The following is a 21171-nucleotide window of genomic DNA, read 5'->3' on the forward strand; positions in this document are numbered from 1 at the left end:
CTGTACATTGTGTCACCATCGTTCTTATATGCCCTCAGGGCATAACTTAAAACCCTTGCCCCGAGGGTTGTGGGGGAGTGTCTTTCTCAAAAACATATTTTCTATCTGGAAATCAACTACACTGAACAAAATGGCTGTCTCAAAATTTTGATTGGATGTGTTTGGGGGAAGGATGGGCATGGGGGGGGGGCTTGTTGCCCTACAATCACTTTCGACTATTAAAAAGGGCACTAGCCACTCCAATTTCCAATCGAATGAGTTTCTACGAAGTTTCTACGACAACTCCTTCGATACGAAGTGCCCGGGTATGGAGAAAAAAAAACACATTGTGCCCACACCGTTCTTTACTCAGGCAGCGCTAGCGCGCTGCCTATGATTAAAAAAAAACCGTCTATCTCAAAATTCGTCTCGGATGGGTTTGGTAAAAAAAAAAAGGCTAGGGGATTGACTAATTGCTCTCGGATCTCCTTTGAGTCCTAAAAAGTGAACTAGTACTTTCAATTTCCAATGAAATGAGCACTCTCCAAAGTTTATAAAAGCATCCCTTCCATAAGAAATATATATGCCCCAGAGCATAACTTACAACGCCTGCCCCCGGGCCCTGAACTATACATGCCCCCAGGGCATAACTTACAACGCCTGCCCGCGGGTCCTGGGGGTTTTACCGACACTGGATTTTATGTTATCTGACCTTTGAACTATTTTTAGCGAAATGGATAACTCTCAATTTTTGTCGGATGCATTTGGGGAAAAAGAGGGTGGAGGGCGGGGCTAGTTGCCCTCAGATCTCTTTTGGCTCTTAAAAACTGAACTACAACTTTCAATTTCCTATAAAATGAGTCCTCTCTGAAGTTTATACGAGCATCCCTTCCAAAACAACCATATATGCCCCCAGGTCATAACTCACACCGCCTGCCCCTGGGCCCTGAGTGATTGTGTTGACCCCAGAGTTTTTGTTTTATGGTCTTTGAACTATTTAACAAAAAATGGCTATTTAAAAATTCTTATCGAGTGGGTTTGAGGAAAATAGGGCGTGGATGGTGGGGGCTAGTTGCCCTTTGATCTCCTTTGACCTTTAAAAAGTGAACTAGAACTTTCAATTTCCAATAAAATGAGCCCTACTCTGAAGTCTATACAAGCGGCCTTTCCATTAGAACCATATATGCCCCTAGAGCATAATTTAAAACACCTGCCCCCAGGTCCTAGGGGGTTAGTTCGACACAGTAGCTTTTTTTGTCTGAACTTCGAACTATTTTTAACAAAATGGCTATCTCATAATTTTGACCGGATGCCGTTTGGGAAAGTGAGGTGGGGGTGATTTGGCCATTGATCACTTTTGACTCTTAAAAGAGAGCTAGAAGTTTCAATTTTTGATCGAATAAGCCACCTCCAAAGTTAATAAGACCACCCCTTCCACAGAACCTTATATTCTAATAATAGACAACCTACATAGGTTACAATCCTTGCCGCGGGGACTAGGGAAGATCTCTCAACCCCTAAGTTATAGTAATTTGAATTTTGCACTATTTTGAACAAAAAGGCTATTTTAAAATTTTGATAAGATGCATTTGGAGAAACAAGGCAAAAGAGGGGGGGCTTGTTACTTTTTGATCTATTTCAATTCTTAAGAACTTACAACTTAAATAAGCTACAATTCTTGTCCCAGGTGCTACGGAGGATTTCTCAACTCCTAATTTATAGTAATTTGAATTTTGGACTATTTTGAACAAAATGGCTATCTCAAAATTTTGATTGGATGTGTTTGGGTTAATGATGGGTGTAGGGGGGGGTGGCTGGTTGCCCTTGAATCACTTTCGACTGTTATAAACGGCACTAGCTCTTTGAATTTCTAATTGAATGAGCCTATTTTGAAGTTTCTACGACAACGCCTTCTATTAGAAACCTTATATGGCCCCAGGGCATAACTTAAAACCCTTGCCCCGAGGGTTGTGTGGGATAGTCCTTCTCAAAAAGATATTTTTTATAGATTGGCTTGGGGGGGGGGGCTAGTTGCTCTCGAATCACTTTTGACTATTAAAAGGGCACTAGCCCTTTGAATTTTCAATCGAATGAGGTTTTTTTAAGTTTCTACGACAATGCCTTCTATAAAAACCTTATGTTTCCCCAGGGCATAACTTAAAACCCTTGCTCTGAGGGTTGTGGGGGAGTCTCCTCCTCAAAAACACATTTTCTATCTGGAAATCAACTACGCTGAGCAAAATGGCTATCTCAAAATTTTGATTGGATGTGTTTGGGGGAACAATGGGCGTGGGGGTTAGTTGCCCTCCAATCACTTTCGACAATTAAAATGGGCACTAGCCCTTTGAATTTCAAATCGAATGAGCCTGTTTTGAAGTTTCTACGACAACGCCTAGTTTCTAGGCCTTCTCTAGGCCTAGTTTTTCGAGCTTGCCTCCCCATGGGCCTATGTCAATTATATACATGTATATGTTAATAATAAAATGATTGAACTTGAACGCCTTCTATAAAAACCTTATATGCCCCCAGAGTATAACTTAAAACCCTTGCTCTGAGTGTTGTGGGGGTGTGTCCTCCTCAAAAACACATTCTCTATCTGGAAATCAACTACGCTGAACAAAATGGTTATCTAAATATTTCGATTCGATGTGTTTGGGGGAATGATTGGCGCCAGGGGGGCTAGTTGCCCTCCAATCACTAAAACTCTCGATTTCCAATCAAGTGAACCCTTTTTGAAGTCTCTAAGACGACCCCTTCTATATGAAGTGCCCTGCTTTAAAGAAAAAAAATATAATAAACTGTACATTGTGTCAACATTGATCTTATATGCCCTCAGGGCATAACTTAAAACCCTTGCCCAGAGGGTTTTGGGGGAGTGTCCTCCTAAAAAACATATTTTCTATCTGGAAATCAACTACACTGAACAAATGGCTATCTCAAAATTTTGATTGGCTGTGTTTGGGGGAATGATGGGCATGGGGGGGGGCTTGTTGCCCTACAATCACTTTCGACTATTAAAAAGGGCACTAGCCACTCCAATTTCCAATCGAATGAGTTTCTACGAAGTTTTTATCGAAGTTTCTACGACAACTCCTTCGATACGAAGTGCCCGGGTATGGAGAAAAAAAAACACATTGTGCCCACACCGTTCTTTACTCAGGCAGCGCTAGCGCGCTGCCTATGATTAAAAAAAAAACCGTCTATCTCAAAATTCGTCTCGGATGGGTTTGGTAAAAAAAAAAAGGCTAGGGGATTGACTAATTGCTCTCGGATCTCCTTTGAGTCCTAAAAAGTGAACTAGTACTTTCAATTTCCAATGAAATGAGCACTCTCCAAAGTTTATAAAAGCATCCCTTCCATAAGAAACATATATGCCCCAGAGCATAACTTACAACGCCTGCCCCCGGGCCCTGAACTATACATGCCCCCAGGGCATAACTTACAACGCCTGCCCGCGGGTCCTGGGGGTTTTACCGACACTGGATTTTATGTTATCTGACCTTTGAACTATTTTTAGCGAAATGGATAACTCTCAATTTTTGTCGGATGCATTTGGGGAAAAAGAGGGTGGAGGGCGGGGCTAGTTGCCCTCAGATCTCTTTTGGCTCTTAAAAACTGAACTACAACTTTCAATTTCCTATAAAATGAGTCCTCTCTGAAGTTTATACGAGCATCCCTTCCAAAACAACCATATATGCCCCCAGGTCATAACTAACAACGCCTGCCCCTGGGCCCTGAGTGATTGTGTTGACCCCAGAGTTTTTGTTTTATGGTCTTTGAACTATTTAACAAAAAATGGCTATTTAAAAATTCTTATCGAGTGGGTTTGAGGAAAATAGGGCGTGGATGGTGGGGGCTAGTTGCCCTTTGATCTCCTTTGACCTTTAAAAAGTAAACTAGAACTTTCAATTTCCAATAAAATGAGCCCTACTCTGAAGTCTATACAAGCGGCCTTTCCATTAGAACCATATATGCCCCTAGAGCATAATTTAAAACACCTGCCCCCAGGTCCTAGGGGGTTAGTTCGACACAGTAGCTTTTTTTGTCTGAACTTCGAACTATTTTTAACAAAATGGCTATCTCATAATTTTGACCGGATGCCGTTTGGGAAAGTGAGGTGGGGGTGATTTGGCCATTGATCACTTTTGACTCTTAAAAGAGAGCTAGAAGTTTCAATTTTTGATCGAATAAGCCACCTCCAAAGTTAATAAGACCACCCCTTCCACAGAACCTTATATTCTAATAATAGACAACCTACATAGGTTACAATCCTTGCCGCGGGGACTAGGGAAGATCTCTCAACCCCTAAGTTATAGTAATTTGAATTTTGCACTATTTTGAACAAAAAGGCTATTTTAAAATTTTGATAAGATGCATTTGGAGAAACAAGGCAAAAGAGGGGGGGCTTGTTACTTTTTGATCTATTTCAATTCTTAAGAACTTACAACTTAAATAAGCTACAATTCTTGTCCCAGGTGCTACGGAGGATTTCTCAACTCCTAATTTATAGTAATTTGAATTTTGGACAATTTTAAACAAAATGGCTATCTCAAAACTTTTATCATATGTATTTAGGGAAAAGGCGTTGGGGTGTGGTAGGTACCCTCGAATCACTTTTGATGACTCTTAAAAAGGTAACTAGAACTTTTAATTTCTAATCAAACGAGCCATCTCTGAAGTTTATACAACCACCACTTGCATAAAACCTTATCCCCTCGGGGCATAGCTTACAACACTTTCCCCCAGGATCTGGAGGGGGGGGTGTCGACTCCTTAGTTTTGTTTTTTGATCTTTAAACAATTTTGAACAAAATAACTATATCAAAATATTGTTTGGGTGCACTTAGGGAAAAAGGGCCTTGGAAGGGGGGAGGGGCTTGTTTCCCTCTGATCACTTTTGAATATTAGAACGGCACTAGAAATTCTGATTTACAATCAGATAAGCCCCTTCCAATGTTTATACTACCATCCCTTCCATAAAATCCTTATATGCCCCAAGGGCACATTTTACAAGACTTGCCCCCGGATTTTTTTTTGGGGGGGGGGAGGCTGATTAATCCCTGGAGTTTTTGTTATATTATCATTAATCTATTTTGAACACAATGGCTATATGAAAAATTGATTGGACGCATTTGGGCGAGGTAAGGTTGGGAGGGAGGGGAACTAGTCACCATCGGATCACTTTTGACTCCTAAAAGGTGAATTAGAATTTACAATTTCCAATCATTTGAGTCCCCTCCAAAGTTTGTACGACCATCTCTTCCATAATAACCTTATTTGCCCCCCGCGGTATAAGTTACAACTTTTCCCCTGGCTCTGGGAGGGGGGGGTATGTTGAAAATGAAGTTTTTGTTATTTTATCGTTGGACTATTTCAAATAAACTGGCTATCTCAAAATTATTATTTGATTCATTTGCGGAAAAGAGGGTGTTTGTGTCAGGGGGGGGGGGGGTAGATACCCTCCGTTAACTCTTTACTCATAAAAACATAACTAGAACATCCAATGTCCAATCAAATGAGCCACCTTCGAAGTTTATGCGACCACCCTTTGCATAAAAACCTTAATCGCCTCCGGGGCATAACTTAAACACTTGCCCCCAAGTTTGGGGGGGGGGTTGTGTTGGTCCTGGAGTTTTTATTATCTGATGTGTGAACAAAAAAAAAAAAAACAGCTATCTTTAAACTTGTATCGGATGAGTCTGGTAAGAAAAAGGCTAAGGGGGGGGGGGGGGGAGGGCTAGTTGCCCTCCAATCACTTTAGACTGTTAAAAAGGGCACTAGACCTTTGAATGTCCAATCAAATGAGCCCCTTTTGAAGTTTCTATGACCAAGCCTTCTATAAAAGCTTTATATACCCCAGGACATAACTTAAAGCTCTTGCCCTGAGGATTGTTGGGGAGTGTCCTCCTCAAAAAGATATTTTCTATCTGGAAATCAAACTACGCTGAACAAAATGGCTATCTCAAAATTTTGATTGGATGTGTTGGGGGGAAGGATGGGCGTGGGGGGTGGCTAGTTGCCCTCAAATCACTTTCGACTATTAAAAAGGGCACTAGCCCTTTGAATTTTCAATCGAATTAGCCCGTTTTTGAAGTTTCTACGACAACACCTTCTATAAAAACCTTATATGCCCCCAGGGCATAAATTAAAACCCTGACCTTGAGGGTTGTGGTGGAGTGTCCTCCTCAAAAACACATTTTCTATCTGGAAATCAACTACGCTGAACAAAATGGCTCACAACTGATCTCACAATTTTGATTGGATGTGTTTGGGTTAATGATGGGCGTAAGGGGGGGGGGGGTCTAGTTGCCCTCCAATCACTTTCTACTATTAGAAAGGGCACTAGCCCTTTGAATTTCTAATTGAATGAGCCTATTTTGAAGTTTCTACGACAACGCCTTCTATTAGAAACCTTATATGGCCCCAGGGCATAACTTAAAACCCTTGCCCCGAGGGTTGTGTGGGATAGTCCTTCTCAATAAGATATTTTTTATAGACTGGCTTGGGGGGGGGGGCTAGTTGCTCTCTAAGCACTTTTGACTATTAAAAGGGCACTAGCCCTTTGAATTTTCAATCAAATGAGGCTTTTTTGAGGTTTCCACGACAATGCCTTCTATAAAAACCTTATGTTTCCCCATGGCATAACTTAAACCCCTTGCTCTGAGGTTTCTGGGGGAGTCTCCTCCTCAAAAACACATTTTCTATCTTGAAATCAACTACGCTGAGCAAAATGGCTATCTCCAAATTTTGATTGGATGTGTTTGGGGGAACAATGGGCGTGGGGGGCTTGTTGCCCTACAATCACTTTCGACTATTAAAAAGGGCACTAGCCACTCCAATTTCCAATCGAATGAGTTTCTACGAAGTTTCTTTCGAAGTTTCTACGACAACTCCTTCGATACGAAGTGCCTGGGTATGGATAAAAAAAAAACACTTTGTACCAACATCGTTCTTTACTTAGGCAGCCCTAGCGCGCTGCCTATGATTAAAAAAAACACCGTCTATCTCAAAATTTGTCTCGGATGGGTTTGGTAAAAAAAAGACGAGGGGGGGGGCTAATTGCTCTCGGATCTCCTTTGAGTCCTAAAAAGTGAACTAGAACTTTCAATTTCCAATGAAATGAGCACTCTCCAAAGTTTATAAAAGCATCCCTTCCATAAGAACAATATATGCCCCAGAGCATAACTTACAACGCCTGCCCCCGGGCCCTGAACTATACATGTCCCCAGGGCATAACTTACAACGCCTGCCCGCGGGTCCTGGGGATTTTACCGACACTGGATTTTATGTTATCTGACCTTTGAACTATTTTTAGCAAAATGGTTATCTCAAAAGTTTTGTTAGATACATTTGGGAAAAAAGAGGGTGGAGGGCGGGGCTAGTTGCCCTCGGATCTCTTTTGGCTCTTAAAAACTGAACTAGAACTTTCAATTTACTATAAAATGAGCCCTCTCTGAAGTTTATACGATCATCCCTTCCAAAACAACCATATATGCCCCCAGGTCATAACTAACAACGCCTGCCGCCGGGCCCTGAGGGATTGTGTTGACCCCAGAGTTTTGTTTTATGGTCTTTGAACTATTTAACAAAAAATGGCTATTTAAAAATTTTTATCGGATGGGTTTGAGGAAAATAGGGCGTGGATGGTGGGGGCTAGTTGCCCTCCGATCACTTTTTACCTGTAAAAAGTGAACTAGAACTTTCAATTTCCAATAAAATGAGCCCTACTCCGAAGTTTATACAAGCGGATTTCCATTAGAACCATATATGCCCCCAGAGCATAATTTCAAACACCTGCCCCCGGGTCCTAGGGGGTTAGTTCGACACAGTATTTTTTTTTATCTGAACTTCGAACTATTTTTAACAAAATGGCTATCTCATAATTTTGACCGGATGCCGTTTAGGAAAGTGAGGTGGGGGTGATTTGGCCATTGATCACTTTTGACTCTTAAAAGAGAGCTAGAAGTTTCAATTTTTGATCGAATGAGCCACCTCCAAAGTTAATAAGACCACCCCTTCCACAGAACCTTATATTCTAATAATAGACAACCTACATAAGTTACAATCCCTGCCGCGGGGGCTAGGGAAGATCTCTAAACCCCTAAGTTATTGTAATTTGAATTTTGCACTATTTTGAACAAAAAGGGTATTTTAAAATTTGGATAAGATGCATTTGGAGAAACAAGGCAAAAGAAGGGGTATGCAAAAATACGTCTCGAAAGTAAATCTATGGAATAAAAGCCCACTTTTTGATGTGGAAGTATAGACCAGTACATGTTCATTTTCACTCTTTTAGGGCACTTTCTTATTTTTGCAGTTGCAATAAAAATCCTCCCTCCATAAAGCCATTCATTACCTTCTTTACTCTATCTAATACATCAGCCATGTCTTTAGTCCAATATAGAAATAACTTGCTAGTTGTTGAGATAGTAAAGTGAATGCCACAATCGTGCTGATTCTATCCAGTTCTCTTTCTTGAAGATTGGAATTATGATGGATGGGCAGTTTCTATTTTTACGGCAAGTATATTTTCTTGATGATCGAATCTGCTAGAATATCATCACACCTATCTTGAATGATAAGCCGTCACTCACAGTTTTAAATCTAGCTTAGTCAAATCAATTTGAAAAAAGTGAAAGGTTTATAAACACAGTTTTCAATCTAGCTTAGGTTTATAAAAAAAAATGTTTAATTCTATTAAATTGTTTACAATAGTCGATATTTCAAACAAATTTTAGCAAAATAAAAGCGACAAACTTAAGACAAAATATAGCAAACTAAAAGCTGATAGCAAAAACAAAATACATTCTAGTGTTGCAATGAAATCGTACATTGCATAAAACGTCCTGTATTCAAAAAATATTTTTAATTAGTATAAAAATATGCTTAAATTAAAATAAATTAAATTAAATTAAATTAAATTTTAAATTAAATTAAAAGTATGTATGACGGCACTAGACATCTAAGGTCCAAACCGGCGGTGCTGATCTCCGTTTCTTTAATTAATTATTTTAATCGTTATTTTAATTAAAAATTAAAATAAATTAAATTAAATTAAATTAAAAATATAAAAATAATATTTTTAATTAGTATAAAAATATGCTTAAGGGACGACAAGAAAAAATACCAATTTAATGGCCTTTTAAGCTTTCTTCAGCTGAATACGCTTAAAATATTGAATAGCAAAATTTAAATAACACGAGGAAGGTTATTAGGATTTTAGAAATACCTAGATGGGGCAATACGCAAAATGGGTTAGAAACCACTGCTCTAAGCTATTCTCCTTTTCCTTTCCCTTTCTAATACTCTGACTTTTCTTTAGTATGGAAAATATGCTACACAATTGTCCTCCATAGGACCAGTCATCAACTTCTTTACTTTATCTCCCGTCTTAGCTATGTTTTCAATCAAACACTTGATTGCTTGAAGGTATTTTTCAAGTTTAGTTAAGTGAATGATTCAGTTGCCGGGAGTTTAGAATTTAGCCGAATTCTCTATTCTTGAGGTTGGGATGATGAAAAAGTGTAAAATATTTAATAAATTTTGATACTAACCAAAAAACCTATTAAACTTTTACAATAGTCAATAATCTAATAAATTTATCCTCCTATAGGATAAAATTTTACTGATAATCCAGATCATGAAAATACAGTTCACCGACAATCAGGGTCATGACTTCAAAATCTAGATTACGAATTCGGCAACTAATCTAAAAGTGAATTTTTTCGGGTTGGGGGTTGAGTTTGTAAATTTTGCTGTCCCACAAGTTTGCTATTAGACAATCCAGTTTTAAAAACCGATTTAAAAAACTTCTTTATTTCACTGATAATCCTTAATTGTATTCCAAGAATTTAGTTTGTCGGTGGAAAACAAGGTAATTTTTAGGAGTCTTTGGGTTTCAAGATATTATTGCTCTTCAAATTCTATGACATTGATTCTCAATCCATTCCAAAAATAAATTCTATCTTTACAAATGTCTTTTAAAGTAATCAACTAGTGATGCTTCCAGAAAGGTAATTGGTAATATTACAATATAGCAGCTCTCCCCTGACTTGGCGATTTCTGATGCTGATCATGTCTGAATTGGTGTAGGGGTTTATGTTAAGTTGCAAATAGCGCGTTTTAAGTAATAATTGTAAATATCCTTCACTTTTTGAGCAATAGCACGTATAAGACCTCATTTTTGTTATGCATCTTGTACCTAAATACAGGCTCAAATTGGTATAAGGGTGGAAGGATAGAAACGAGGGGCTATCAAATCTCAGAAATTCTTCTGACTGAAAAAAAATATCCGTACTAATTCTGACTAGAATTTCGCACAGAAGAGCCAATCAAGTGGAAGTAAACTTTTCCTAAATTTTTTTTTTAGTGAAACATCAACCGCCAGTTCAACTAAAGCTGACATTACTTGCAACCCCATACATAAGCAGCGGGAGGACTTAAGAGCAGGGGCGTCCTGTGGCTCATTTTATTAGGGAGGGGGCTGTGTTTGTAAATTTTACCGAATTGCTACCTGATTTATGCCAAATTTTCTGTAGAAATCAAGAATTTTCCTAAATTTCGGCCGATTTCGCAAAATTTTTACCGAATTGCTACTTGATTTATGCCAAATTTTCTGCAGAAATCAAGAATTTTGCTAAATTTTGGCTGATTTTGCAAAATTTCTGTAAAAATTTTCACCTTCGGCGAAATTTTTACCAAATTCCAGCAAAGTTGGGGGGAGGGGCACCCCTCTCCGACCCCTCCCCCCCTCCTCAGGATGCCTCTGCTTAAGAGTACTTACCCGCCACTGCTGACGTTTTTACATTTTCGCCTATACTGTGGAGTTTTTTTTTCAAAATTACACTCCTTCTCCCTGACATGTGCCCATCCTCCGGAGTGCATTCCTGTGTGTCTACTTGTTTACATTAAATATGATTTTTATCAACTGATTATTGATACTTACTTGGAAACCTCCATGAATAAACCATTTGACACTGAAGTAATCGAGTCATTTATTTGTGACTTGTTTTTGCCTTTTAGAATAAGAATGATCCTCTCCAGCACAATAAACAAAACGAAAAAATGTGCAGCCTAAAAGTAAAATTTTCTTTAAACTTCCATGAATAAACCAATTGGATATGTGAAATTTTCTGTCGGAGGGAGGAATGTTGCAGTGGGAGAGGGAGGGGTAGTGTTTGAGAACAGGTATTTTTTGAAAGACAAGCGTCTTATTTTTTCCTGATTTTTGCTTCTATTTAATTCTATCTGAATTTTTTTTCTCAACAACCTCAAGTGGAAGGGGTAATATTTCAAACAGTTGTTTTTTTAACAAAAAAGTTTAGTTTTTTCCAGCGAGATAAAGCTCTGCATTTTTTTATGCTTCATTTTTAGGGGGATTGATACCCTGCCCTTTATTTTTCACATTTTTCCCTTTAGATAAATATTTATTTCCCATAGAAAACAAAAAGCCAGCCTGAAATAAAAATTTAAAAATTGAATAGCGGTAGGGCTGCAAAGCTTACGAGTAGTGTAAAAACAAAAAGTAGCTTATAGAACAACTGACTCGACAAGAATCAAATGTCAAAATCTTCAATTTCTAATGAAGATAAGTTTAATTTCATCTATGTATAAAAGCAAAATAATAAATCGATTAGAAATCATTTTTTATGAGCTTCATATCTGTTGTAAAGAAAGCTCAAGAAAGAATGATAAATTAAATACAAACTGGGTACTTTGAAACAAGCTTAAACCCTGCAAAAGATTTTTAAACTTTTAAAACGTTTCATTAACTAAATTTTGCATTAACTAATTTTACTTGTAGTAAAACCCAACATATGTCCAGGGTTGACTAACAGGACTTGCCAAATAGACACATTTAGTGTCAGAAGGACATATACCCATGTGCCGGAACATAATAACATAAAAGGGTAAAATCGTAACACATTTTAGAAATTTGGGACACAAAAGAGCAAAACAGGGATATATTTTGTAAATTTATGACATAAAACGAAACATTTCCCAATGAATATGTATTTTGATAAAAAAAAAAATCAGTTTTTACCAAAGCAGTGCTTTTTTTTTAAGCATCCAGGTTTGGCCAAAGATGTCGTAAGTAAAGTATTTTCTCCAAAGTAAAGGGTTTATACGTTTATATGAGTTTCGTGCTTTTTACACTTGGTAATTTTGAATGAATGTTTTGTATGATTTTTTTTCGTTTTCATTATATTTGAGGTTATCTGGCCGCTTTGGAAGTGGTTTACACGGCATCTTTCAATCAATAATACAAGGGGTAAAAAAAATAGCCTCTAGTTTTTGAGATTTCAAGATGGACACATTTTAGCTGAAAATGAAACATTTTTGGAAGCTCAGGGGACACACTCATGGACCAAGAAGTTGACAACCCTGTTGACCAACCAAAACCTGCTAAGCATACAAACTCTTGATAAGTTTGTAGTAAGCATACATACTAATTTCAGTTACGTTAAAAGGAAAAAAATGGCCTTGGATTGTCAGTTTAATTGACATATACTGATATTTATTTCTTAAAGTTTCCATAACTTTTTATTTATGAAAGTAAAAAAAGTGAAAAAATTTAAAACGTATTATGTTTTCAGTTAAGCGCAAACTACGTTCTGGTCTTGAGAAGGCATGGGGTTTTTCAGCCCAACTCATGTTAATTTCTGCTATTTTTGAATTTGACTCGGCTATTTATTGTAATTTCTGTTCGTTTTGAGTTTCATTTATTTATTGATAGTGATTTGTGGTATTTCTACACTTGGAAGATTATTTGACTTTATTTCTGCTCATTTTTGGCTTAATAAGGCTCTTTACTTTTCTTTGGAAAACTTGTTTTGTGGAAATAGTTTTCTAAAAAAATTTATGTTCGTTTTTTATTGATACGGTCTTTTTCATGGAAAATTTTTTTTTATATCTTTTCAGTTTTTTCTATAAGAATCTATAGTTTGGATTGCTATGTGTGTGCTGGAGAAACTTTCCAACAATTTCTAGCCCTGAAACACACAATATTTTTAAATTTAATCTTATAACTCCTGAAGTTGACGTGACAAATAAAACTTAATATCATTCCCAAGAGATTCTATCTATGCTCTTTGACAACCTGGATACACTAACACTCTTTTTATTTATTATATTAAAAAAAAAAGTTTTTCTAACTGAAAGTAAGGAGCAACATTAAAACTTAAGACGAACAAAAATTATTCCTTATATGAAAGGGGCGGTCCCCTCCTCATCGCCTCGCTCTTACGCTAAAGTTTTTTATTGTTTTAAGAAATATAGTTGTGAGACATAGTCAAACTTTGGCGTAAAGAGCGAGGCGTTGAGAAGGGGACCGCCCTTTTCATATACGGAATAATTTCTGTTCGTTTTAAATTTTAATGTCACTCCTTACTTCCAGTTTAAAAAACTTCTATTTCATTTCTGAGCGTTTTTGAATTAATGCAGCTTTGAATTTGGCTCACCGTACACGAATGACTAAAACGAAATTTGCATATTAATCTTACTTTTTTTGGCTAAATGGCTTTCTCGAAATTTTGTTCTGACGTAACTTACGAATTAACTTACGTAACAAACTTCTATAGGAAAATTTGTATGTTTTTATTACGTATATTAGGGAGTTCCCCCAACCCCCAGTCAATACCTAACTCTTTACGCTAAAGTTTGAATTTTGTTCGAATCACAAACCCCTGAATCACAAAGGCTGGTTAATTAGAATAGATAGCTCTTTTGAAAGTACTAAAAAAACTTTAGCGTAAAGAGGGAGGTATTGACTAGGGGGCAAACCCCCTCATATACGTAATAATTTCTGTTCGTTTTAAGTTTTAATGTTGCTGTTTTAATGTTGCTCCTTACTTTCAGTTGAAAAAACTTCCTTTTTTTATTTAATTTCTAGTTTTTTATTTAAATAATGCTCGGAAATCCGGAACCCCCTTCATAGAAATGTTCCTTCCCCCAAGAAAAATCCTCCATGGAAAGATCCTCTCCTGTAACCCCCCCCCCCTTACGACCACCCCGCCCCCCACCAGAAAAAATCCCTCCTGAAATCGTTTGTATACTTCCCATTAACCAATACTATATGTAAACAACCTATATGCAAAGTTCATAACTTGCAGCCCTTCCCCCGGGAACTGTGGTGCATTAAGTTGTCCTCAAAGACATATTTATTAGAGTTTTGACTATGCTGAACAAAATGGATATCTCAAAATTTTGATTCGGTGGCTTCGGGAGAAAATGAGCTTGGGAGGGGGCCAAGTTGCCCTCCAATATTTTGGTCACTTAAAAGGGGCACTAGAACTTTTAATTTCCGTTTGAATGTGCCCTTTCACTGTATTCTAGGACTAGTGGATCGACACGATAACCCCTGGGAAAGAAAAAAAAATAAATAAACAAGCATCTGTGATCTTCCTTCTGGCAAAAAAAAATTCCACATCTTTGCAGATAGGAGCTTGAAGCTTCTATGGTAGGGTTTTCTAATACGCTGAATCTGATGATGTGATTTTCATTAAAGTTTTACGACTTTTAAGGGTTGTTTCCCCCTTTTTTCGAAAATAAGGCAAATTTTCTTAGGCGGGTAACTTTTGATGGGTAAGATTAAACTTGATGAAACTTATATATTTGAAATCAGCATAAAAATCTAATTCTTTTTATATAGCTATTGGTATCAAAATTCCGTTTTTTAGAGTTACGGTTACTACTGAGCCGGGGCGCTCCTTACTTACACTTCGTTACCACGAACTGTTTGATTTAAATTGTAAGAGCAGAAGTAGTAATAGTAATAGCCCCAAAAGATAATGAACAAAGTTTCTACGACAACTCCTTCGATACAGGTCTAAAAACTAAAATAAATAAAAAATAAAACAAATAATACATTGTGCCCACGTCGCTCTTAACATAGGCAGTGCTATTGAGCTGCCTATGATAGGAAGCTTGTTTAAAAGTTCTAAAAACGTTAGCGTAGAGAGCAAGGTATTGAGGAGGGGGGCAACCCCTTTATATACCGAATAATTTCTGTCTGTTTTGAGTTTCAGTTTTGATCCTTACTTTCAGATGAAAAAAAACTTGTGTTTTTTTTATTTAACTAGTATAAAAAGCCAGTTACGTTCCTGTTTTGGAGTTTTGGCTGCTATTAGGCCAAGGCGCTCCTTAACCACAGTTCTTCACCACGAATTGTTAGATATTAGACAAAAGGAGATGTATTTTTATCCATAAACTATAGAAGGCTTGAATTGTAGCAGTTAAAAAACTTGATCTTAGCAAAGACTCGCATAACGAATCACCAAATTTTAATAAAGTTTCGAATCGTGGAAATCACGGCTACAAAGCAAGGCCGTATCCAGGAAATTATTTCAGGGGGGGGGGGGGCGTTCTCCTCGGTTCGGACCTAATTCATGTCTAACGGTAAAAGAAGACAATAGATTGGAACATAAAATACTGTATAATGAAGTTAAGAGACGTAATAGTTACAAAATGAATTCACAGAACAAAATCAATTCGATGTGTTTTTTGAGTTGCGAACATGTCAATAACTGTATCAGTGTCAATAGCAACATCCCTGTGCACTGACAGTAACGGTATATCTGTCAAATATTCTTCACCGGTTGCATTTCATAGCCATTCCGAGACGTCCTTTCCGGTGTAGCAGATGAAACAGGCCAAGTATCTACAATTGTAAAAAGACGGCTGATATTTGGAAAGAAATCAGCTTTGCACGTATCAAGTGCAGCCAAAGCCGAGACTGGTCTTTCTTTGTTGTTAACGTTCTGCCACTTCGTTCTCCACAATTTCAGTTCGTGGCTTAGGGCATGTGGCTCTGGTAAGAGGTTAGAGTAAATATCAGTATTCTCACTGATTTCTGCGTCATACAAGTTTTTTTGTCTAAGTTCGCAGGTATGAAGCCGCTTAAAGTTGTCAAAATTGTACGATGCACCGTAAATCTTCCTTGCGTTCTGACATGAAGTAGTCCATGAATAGAATGTATATGGAAGCTCTGTACGCTTCTTTCGGCTAACCGATATCATAGTGGTCGTTTTGACAACGACCAACTCTTAGAAACATTAATTCTATCTTCAGATCTCTGGCAAAATCTTCAATTTTTGAATACAACGAGTCGAACAAAGAATATACGTCTTCGTGTAGGCCCACAACTGTCTGCACCACAGTTTCAACGAGGTCGCATGCAAGCGCCAAGTCAGAGTCAACAGCTTGAAGAACTTTACACAGCGGCAACGTAAGACCAAAGAGTTCTTTTGCTACGAATAAGCTGGTCAGAAACTGTCCTTGCTCCATTGAGCTTGCTAACTGATGGGCCTTTGCGGAAGTCTCAGCATTCACGTTTCCTTCTTGAAGCTTTTCCAGTGCTTCTAAAACTGGCTTATAGAGCTCCGCAAGGCGGTTAAAGGCATCGTGCCTCTCTACCTACCGTGTATCACAAAGGGTAATGAGAGTGGTTTTTCTAGATTCTGGCATGCATTGTCGAATTCTGTCTTTGAGTACCTGTGTACGGGAGAGGGATTAGCCAAAAAAGTTGCAGATCAGATATATTGCCCCAAAACACGTTTTCATGACTGGAATGGAGCAAGCTGAAGCGATCGCCAGGTTGAGTGTATGTACTCCACAGTGGACATAAATTGCTCGTGGATACTGCTGTCTAATCCAGGCTTGAGTGCCTCTCAGGCGTCCGCTTATAGCAGCTGCCCCGTCATATCCCTGTCCTGCAAGCTTGCTTAAGTCCAAACCATGGGTTTTCAAGGTTTCTAATATTGTGGTGGCCAGACCTTGTCCGGTTAAATCTGATACGGGAACAAACGAAAGAAAATCTTAGTGCAAAGCTCTGTTTGAAACATACCGAACACAAATGGACAGCTGCTCTGTGTTTCTTAAGTCAGATGTTTCATCCGCTAAAACCGAATAGCACACACTTTCGTTTACCCTTTTAACGATATTAAATAAAAAAAAACAAGTTTTTTAAACTGAAAATAAGGAGCGACATTAAAACTTAAAACAAACAGAAATTATTCCGTATATGAAAAGGACTGTCCCCTCCTCAAAGCCTCGCTCTTTACGCTAAATTTTTTTATTGTTTTAAAAAGTAAAGTTATGAGAAAGAGTCAAACTTTAGCGTAAAGAGCGGGGCGTTGAGGAGGAGACAGTCCCTTTCATATACGGAATAATTTCTGTTCGGTTTAAGTTTTAATGTTGCTCCTTACTTTCAGTTTAAAAAACTTGTTTTTTTTATTTAATTTTTGAACGTTTTTGAATAAATGCATGTTTTGATCTTGGCTCACCGTACATGAATAATTAAAACAAAATTTTCATATTAATTTACTTTTATTTAGTTAAATGGCTTTCTCAAAACTTGTTTAATTTTATTTACGAACGTTTTTATTAGCAATAAATATACGTAACTTACGAATTAACTTACGTAACGAACTTCTATATTCATATATTTTTAATACGTTTATTAGGGGGTTCGCCCCTTAGTCAATACCTTGCTCTTTAAGCGAAAGTTCGAATTCTGTTCCAATTCTTTAAAAATGACCACTTAATCACAAAGGCCGTTAATTAGAATAAATAGCTCGTATGAAAGTACTAAGAAATCTTTGGCTTAAAGAGCGAGGTATTGACTACGGGGTGAACCCAATCATGTATGTAATATTTTCTGTTCATTTAAAGTTTCGATGTTGCTGCTATTGCAGTTGAAATACTTGTTTTTTTATATTAAATTTCTGATCTTTTTTTAAATAATGCTGGGAAGTCCGGCGTCCCCTTCATAGCAATGTACCTTCCCCCATGAAAACTTCCTTCATGGGAAGATCCTCCCATATAACCTCCGACCCACCCACCCCCACTACCAGGAAAAATCTCCCCTGAAAACGTCTGTATACTTCCAAATAATCAATACGATATGTTAACATTGGGTAAAGTTCATAACTTTCAGCCCTACCCCCGGGAACTTCGGGGGATTAAGTCATCCTAAAAGACATACTTAGTATATTTTGAACATGCTGAACAAAATGGCTATCTAAAAATTTTGATCAGGTGACTTTGGGGAAAAAATGAGCGTGGGAGGGGGCCTAGTTGCCCTCCATTTTTTTTGTCACTTAAAAAAGGCACTAGAACTTTTAATTTCAATTCCAATGAGCCCTCCCACGATAGTCTAGGACAACTGGGTCGATACGATCACCCCTGGGGAAAAAAAACAAAAAACAAAAAAACAAATAAACACGCACCCGTGATCTTTCTTCTGGCAAAAAAAATACAAAATTCCACATTTTTATAGATAGGAGCTTGAAACCTCTACAGTAGGGTTCTCTGATACGCTGAATATGATGGTGTGATTTTCATTAAGGTTCTATAACATTTAGAGGGTCTTTCCTCCTTTTTTCGAAAATCAGCCAAATATCCTCAGGCGCGTAACTTTTGATGGGTAGGATTAAACTTGATGAAACTTATATATTTGAAATTAGTATTAAAATCTGATTCTTTTGATGTATCTATTTGTATCAAAATACCGTTTTCTAGAGTTTCGGTTACCATTGAGCCGGGTCGCTCCTTACTTACAGTTCGTTACCACGAACTGTTTGATCAGCTTGAATCATCTTTTCACAAACACCAATAAGCTCATTTTGCACAACTGGGGACAGATACATCCCATTTCCCAAACTTTTTTCAATATGATTTTTCAGCTCGTTATCACTACATCGCATTGTAATTCTCAAAAGATGACGGAAATTTCCATCGTTTAAAGCTGGATCTTTTTCTTCAGGACGCAGAGGACCGTGGTCATTCGTACCACGAAGGGCTATCTGCTGTCGACCACAAAAAAAAATAGTTTCTACAACCGGTTTGAGTCTCATGCGATTTTCTTTTGCTTGAGCTTTTCAATTATCATCTAGCTTGAAGAGAATATTATCTTGCTTGCCTTTCCGTACGGCTACAAAGCCCTCCGCAAGTACAGCCTTTTCCCTTGAAAGTATCGAAATAAGTCGTTATCCGCTTGTCGCTTCCTCATTGTTTCAGTGTTAGATACAAACTGACCTGGGATTGGATTGCACCAGCTAAGAGAAGGCTAACGAGCAAAAATGTGGTTTTTATAGGCCAAATGAAAATACTGAAAAAACACAACAAAGCGAATATTTCAAGAGGACAAACGCCTCTTTTCTTCAGCGCGAAACGAAATGATGTATCCAAGGAAAGTGCCGAAGAAAAAAACAACAAAAAACAAACGCGGAAAGTCAATGTGAAAAGAACCAAAAAAACAAAGAAAAAAACAAAAACTTAAAAGATATTTAAAATTCAATAAAAGCCAAAACTTATAAAAATTAAAACCAAATGCCTAACAACCATAAAAGCGAGTTATTCGCCAATATCCGCGATTTGCACAAAATCCAAAAAATTATGAACTGCCATTGACGGATACTAGCGAACAACTGAGAAAGAAAAGAAAACAATTCATTTACTCAAAAACAAAACGAACCAGCAATTAAATAAGTTGGAGAACTATGTAATCTGATTTCGGATTTTAATTAATGCATTTCTTGCAGACACCCTTAGAGACCTAAGGGGTTGTTCACGTGTTTGATTATATGATTGGGAAAGTTGTTCAAGGTTTATTTCAGGGATTACTAAAGTATCGGCTTCTCTTTTGAGAAAACCGAAATATGACTCGTTTATTCTTAAATCACCGAAATCTCTGTTTAAAGCTAGACCTTTGTTTTTTCAGTATCGTCATTTGGCCTATAAAAACCCCATTTTTGCTCGTTTTTCTTTCTTTATGTGATGTCAGGCCAATGTGGTTTAAGAAATTATCTAAGAGAAGGCTGAGCTGAAGAAGATATGCTGCCTAATCCTAATAATTGACCCTATTGTTCACTCAATGGCAACTAGCTGAAGCTAATCCGTTGATTATAGTGACCTTGTGATTTGGTAAGCTTAAAATATGCGAGTTTCATAGAGGTCAACATGTTTAAAAAAGCAATTTTCTCAGACATTTCGAAAGGGGGGGGGGGTTCAAACCCCCTGCTCCCCCCCCCCCCCTGGATACGGCCTTGCTACAAAGTAATGGTTTGGTAGAATTCTTTTTTGTGTGCCTTGGCAGTACCAGAATCCTGAGGCTCCATGGATCTTAGACGAGTCACATACGGAGCCAAACTGCAAATCCTATGTATCATCACCAGCAAAAAGAAATAAAATAGTCTACTATTGATATTTCCACTTACTAGTAAATGCTCAAGTTGAGATGTTATGATTTTAAAGGATAATCTTTCGGACAAGTCCTGTTCCTACGGGAAGCAAGTTCCCACCCCTTCCCTTCACTTTCTGCAGAAGAAGGCATATAAATTTACAACTCAATCTTACACTCAATTTGCACAATAAAAGAAAGTCTGTTACCAAAAATATTCATATCGTAAAACTAGTCCAAATATATTCGTTAAAATGAAGGAAACATAGGGGCTGACAACCCCCTCGTTCCACATCGTTTTGAATAACCTCTTACTAACAGTTATATAATCTGTGCCCAAAGCGACACTTTTTAAGACTTAAGTTACCCCCTACCCCCACAAAAACAATCCATAAAGTTCATTCTCATAGTTTGTGTGCTACAATGCACCCCTGTTTCATCATTATGTTTCTGTACATTATGTGAATATTTTCACGTTGAAGTAATTTCAATTTGGCTCAGTAACCCCTTACCGTTTTCTGTCAATGCCCCTTCTCCCAGGCTTCAATGGGTTAATGTTCTTAGCAGAAATTTAAAAAAGACATCAAGTTTCAGCTGTGTCAGGATATAAGTTTTCCGAAAATATCAAAAAATGGACTTGCTCCATTTTAATACTGAACTACCTGTGAGTTATTGCTAATGTTTTATCAAAGTCGACATGACCCCCCCCCCCCAATTCATCCTGAACTAAAAAATTAAAACCTGAATTCAACACTTGAAACACAATCCTTGTTTTTTAATCAAGCATATTTTCTAAAGAAATATCTATCATTTAAAATCCTTTTATAATTGTACAATTTGCGTAAAGATGTTGCAATTTTTCTTTTTAAATCTGATAATTAACATTACCTCTACGACATATGGTGGAACTTCATGAACATTTTTAAAAGTTGATGATGCTGGATTAATAACGTAAAACAATCTTCCTAGTTTCACTAGAAAATTTGATGCAACATCCATCTTGGACACTAGAAA

At 37.5% G+C, this 21171-nt stretch overlaps 1 protein-coding gene across 1 annotated transcript in view; it reads right to left on the reverse strand.

The window, feature by feature from the left end:
- LOC148952506 (alkylglycerol monooxygenase-like) overlaps positions 1-21171 on the reverse strand; it is a 185282-nt gene extending 164111 nt beyond the window's left edge. Inside the window, exons 1-2 of the mRNA XM_089089215.1 lie at positions 21046-21171; positions 10924-11051 (exon numbers count right to left, since the gene is read on the reverse strand). Coding sequence (XP_088945341.1) covers positions 10924-11051; positions 21046-21156 — 239 coding nt within the window. The 5' untranslated portion in view covers positions 21157-21171. The remainder of the gene's footprint in view (positions 1-10923; positions 11052-21045) is intronic.

Source organism: Artemia sp. Qi Xiang Cuo, chromosome 5 (genome assembly GCF_049724085.1).
Source record: "Artemia sp. Qi Xiang Cuo chromosome 5, ASM4972408v1, whole genome shotgun sequence".
Classification (NCBI taxonomy): domain Eukaryota; kingdom Metazoa; phylum Arthropoda; class Branchiopoda; order Anostraca; family Artemiidae; genus Artemia; species Artemia sp. Qi Xiang Cuo.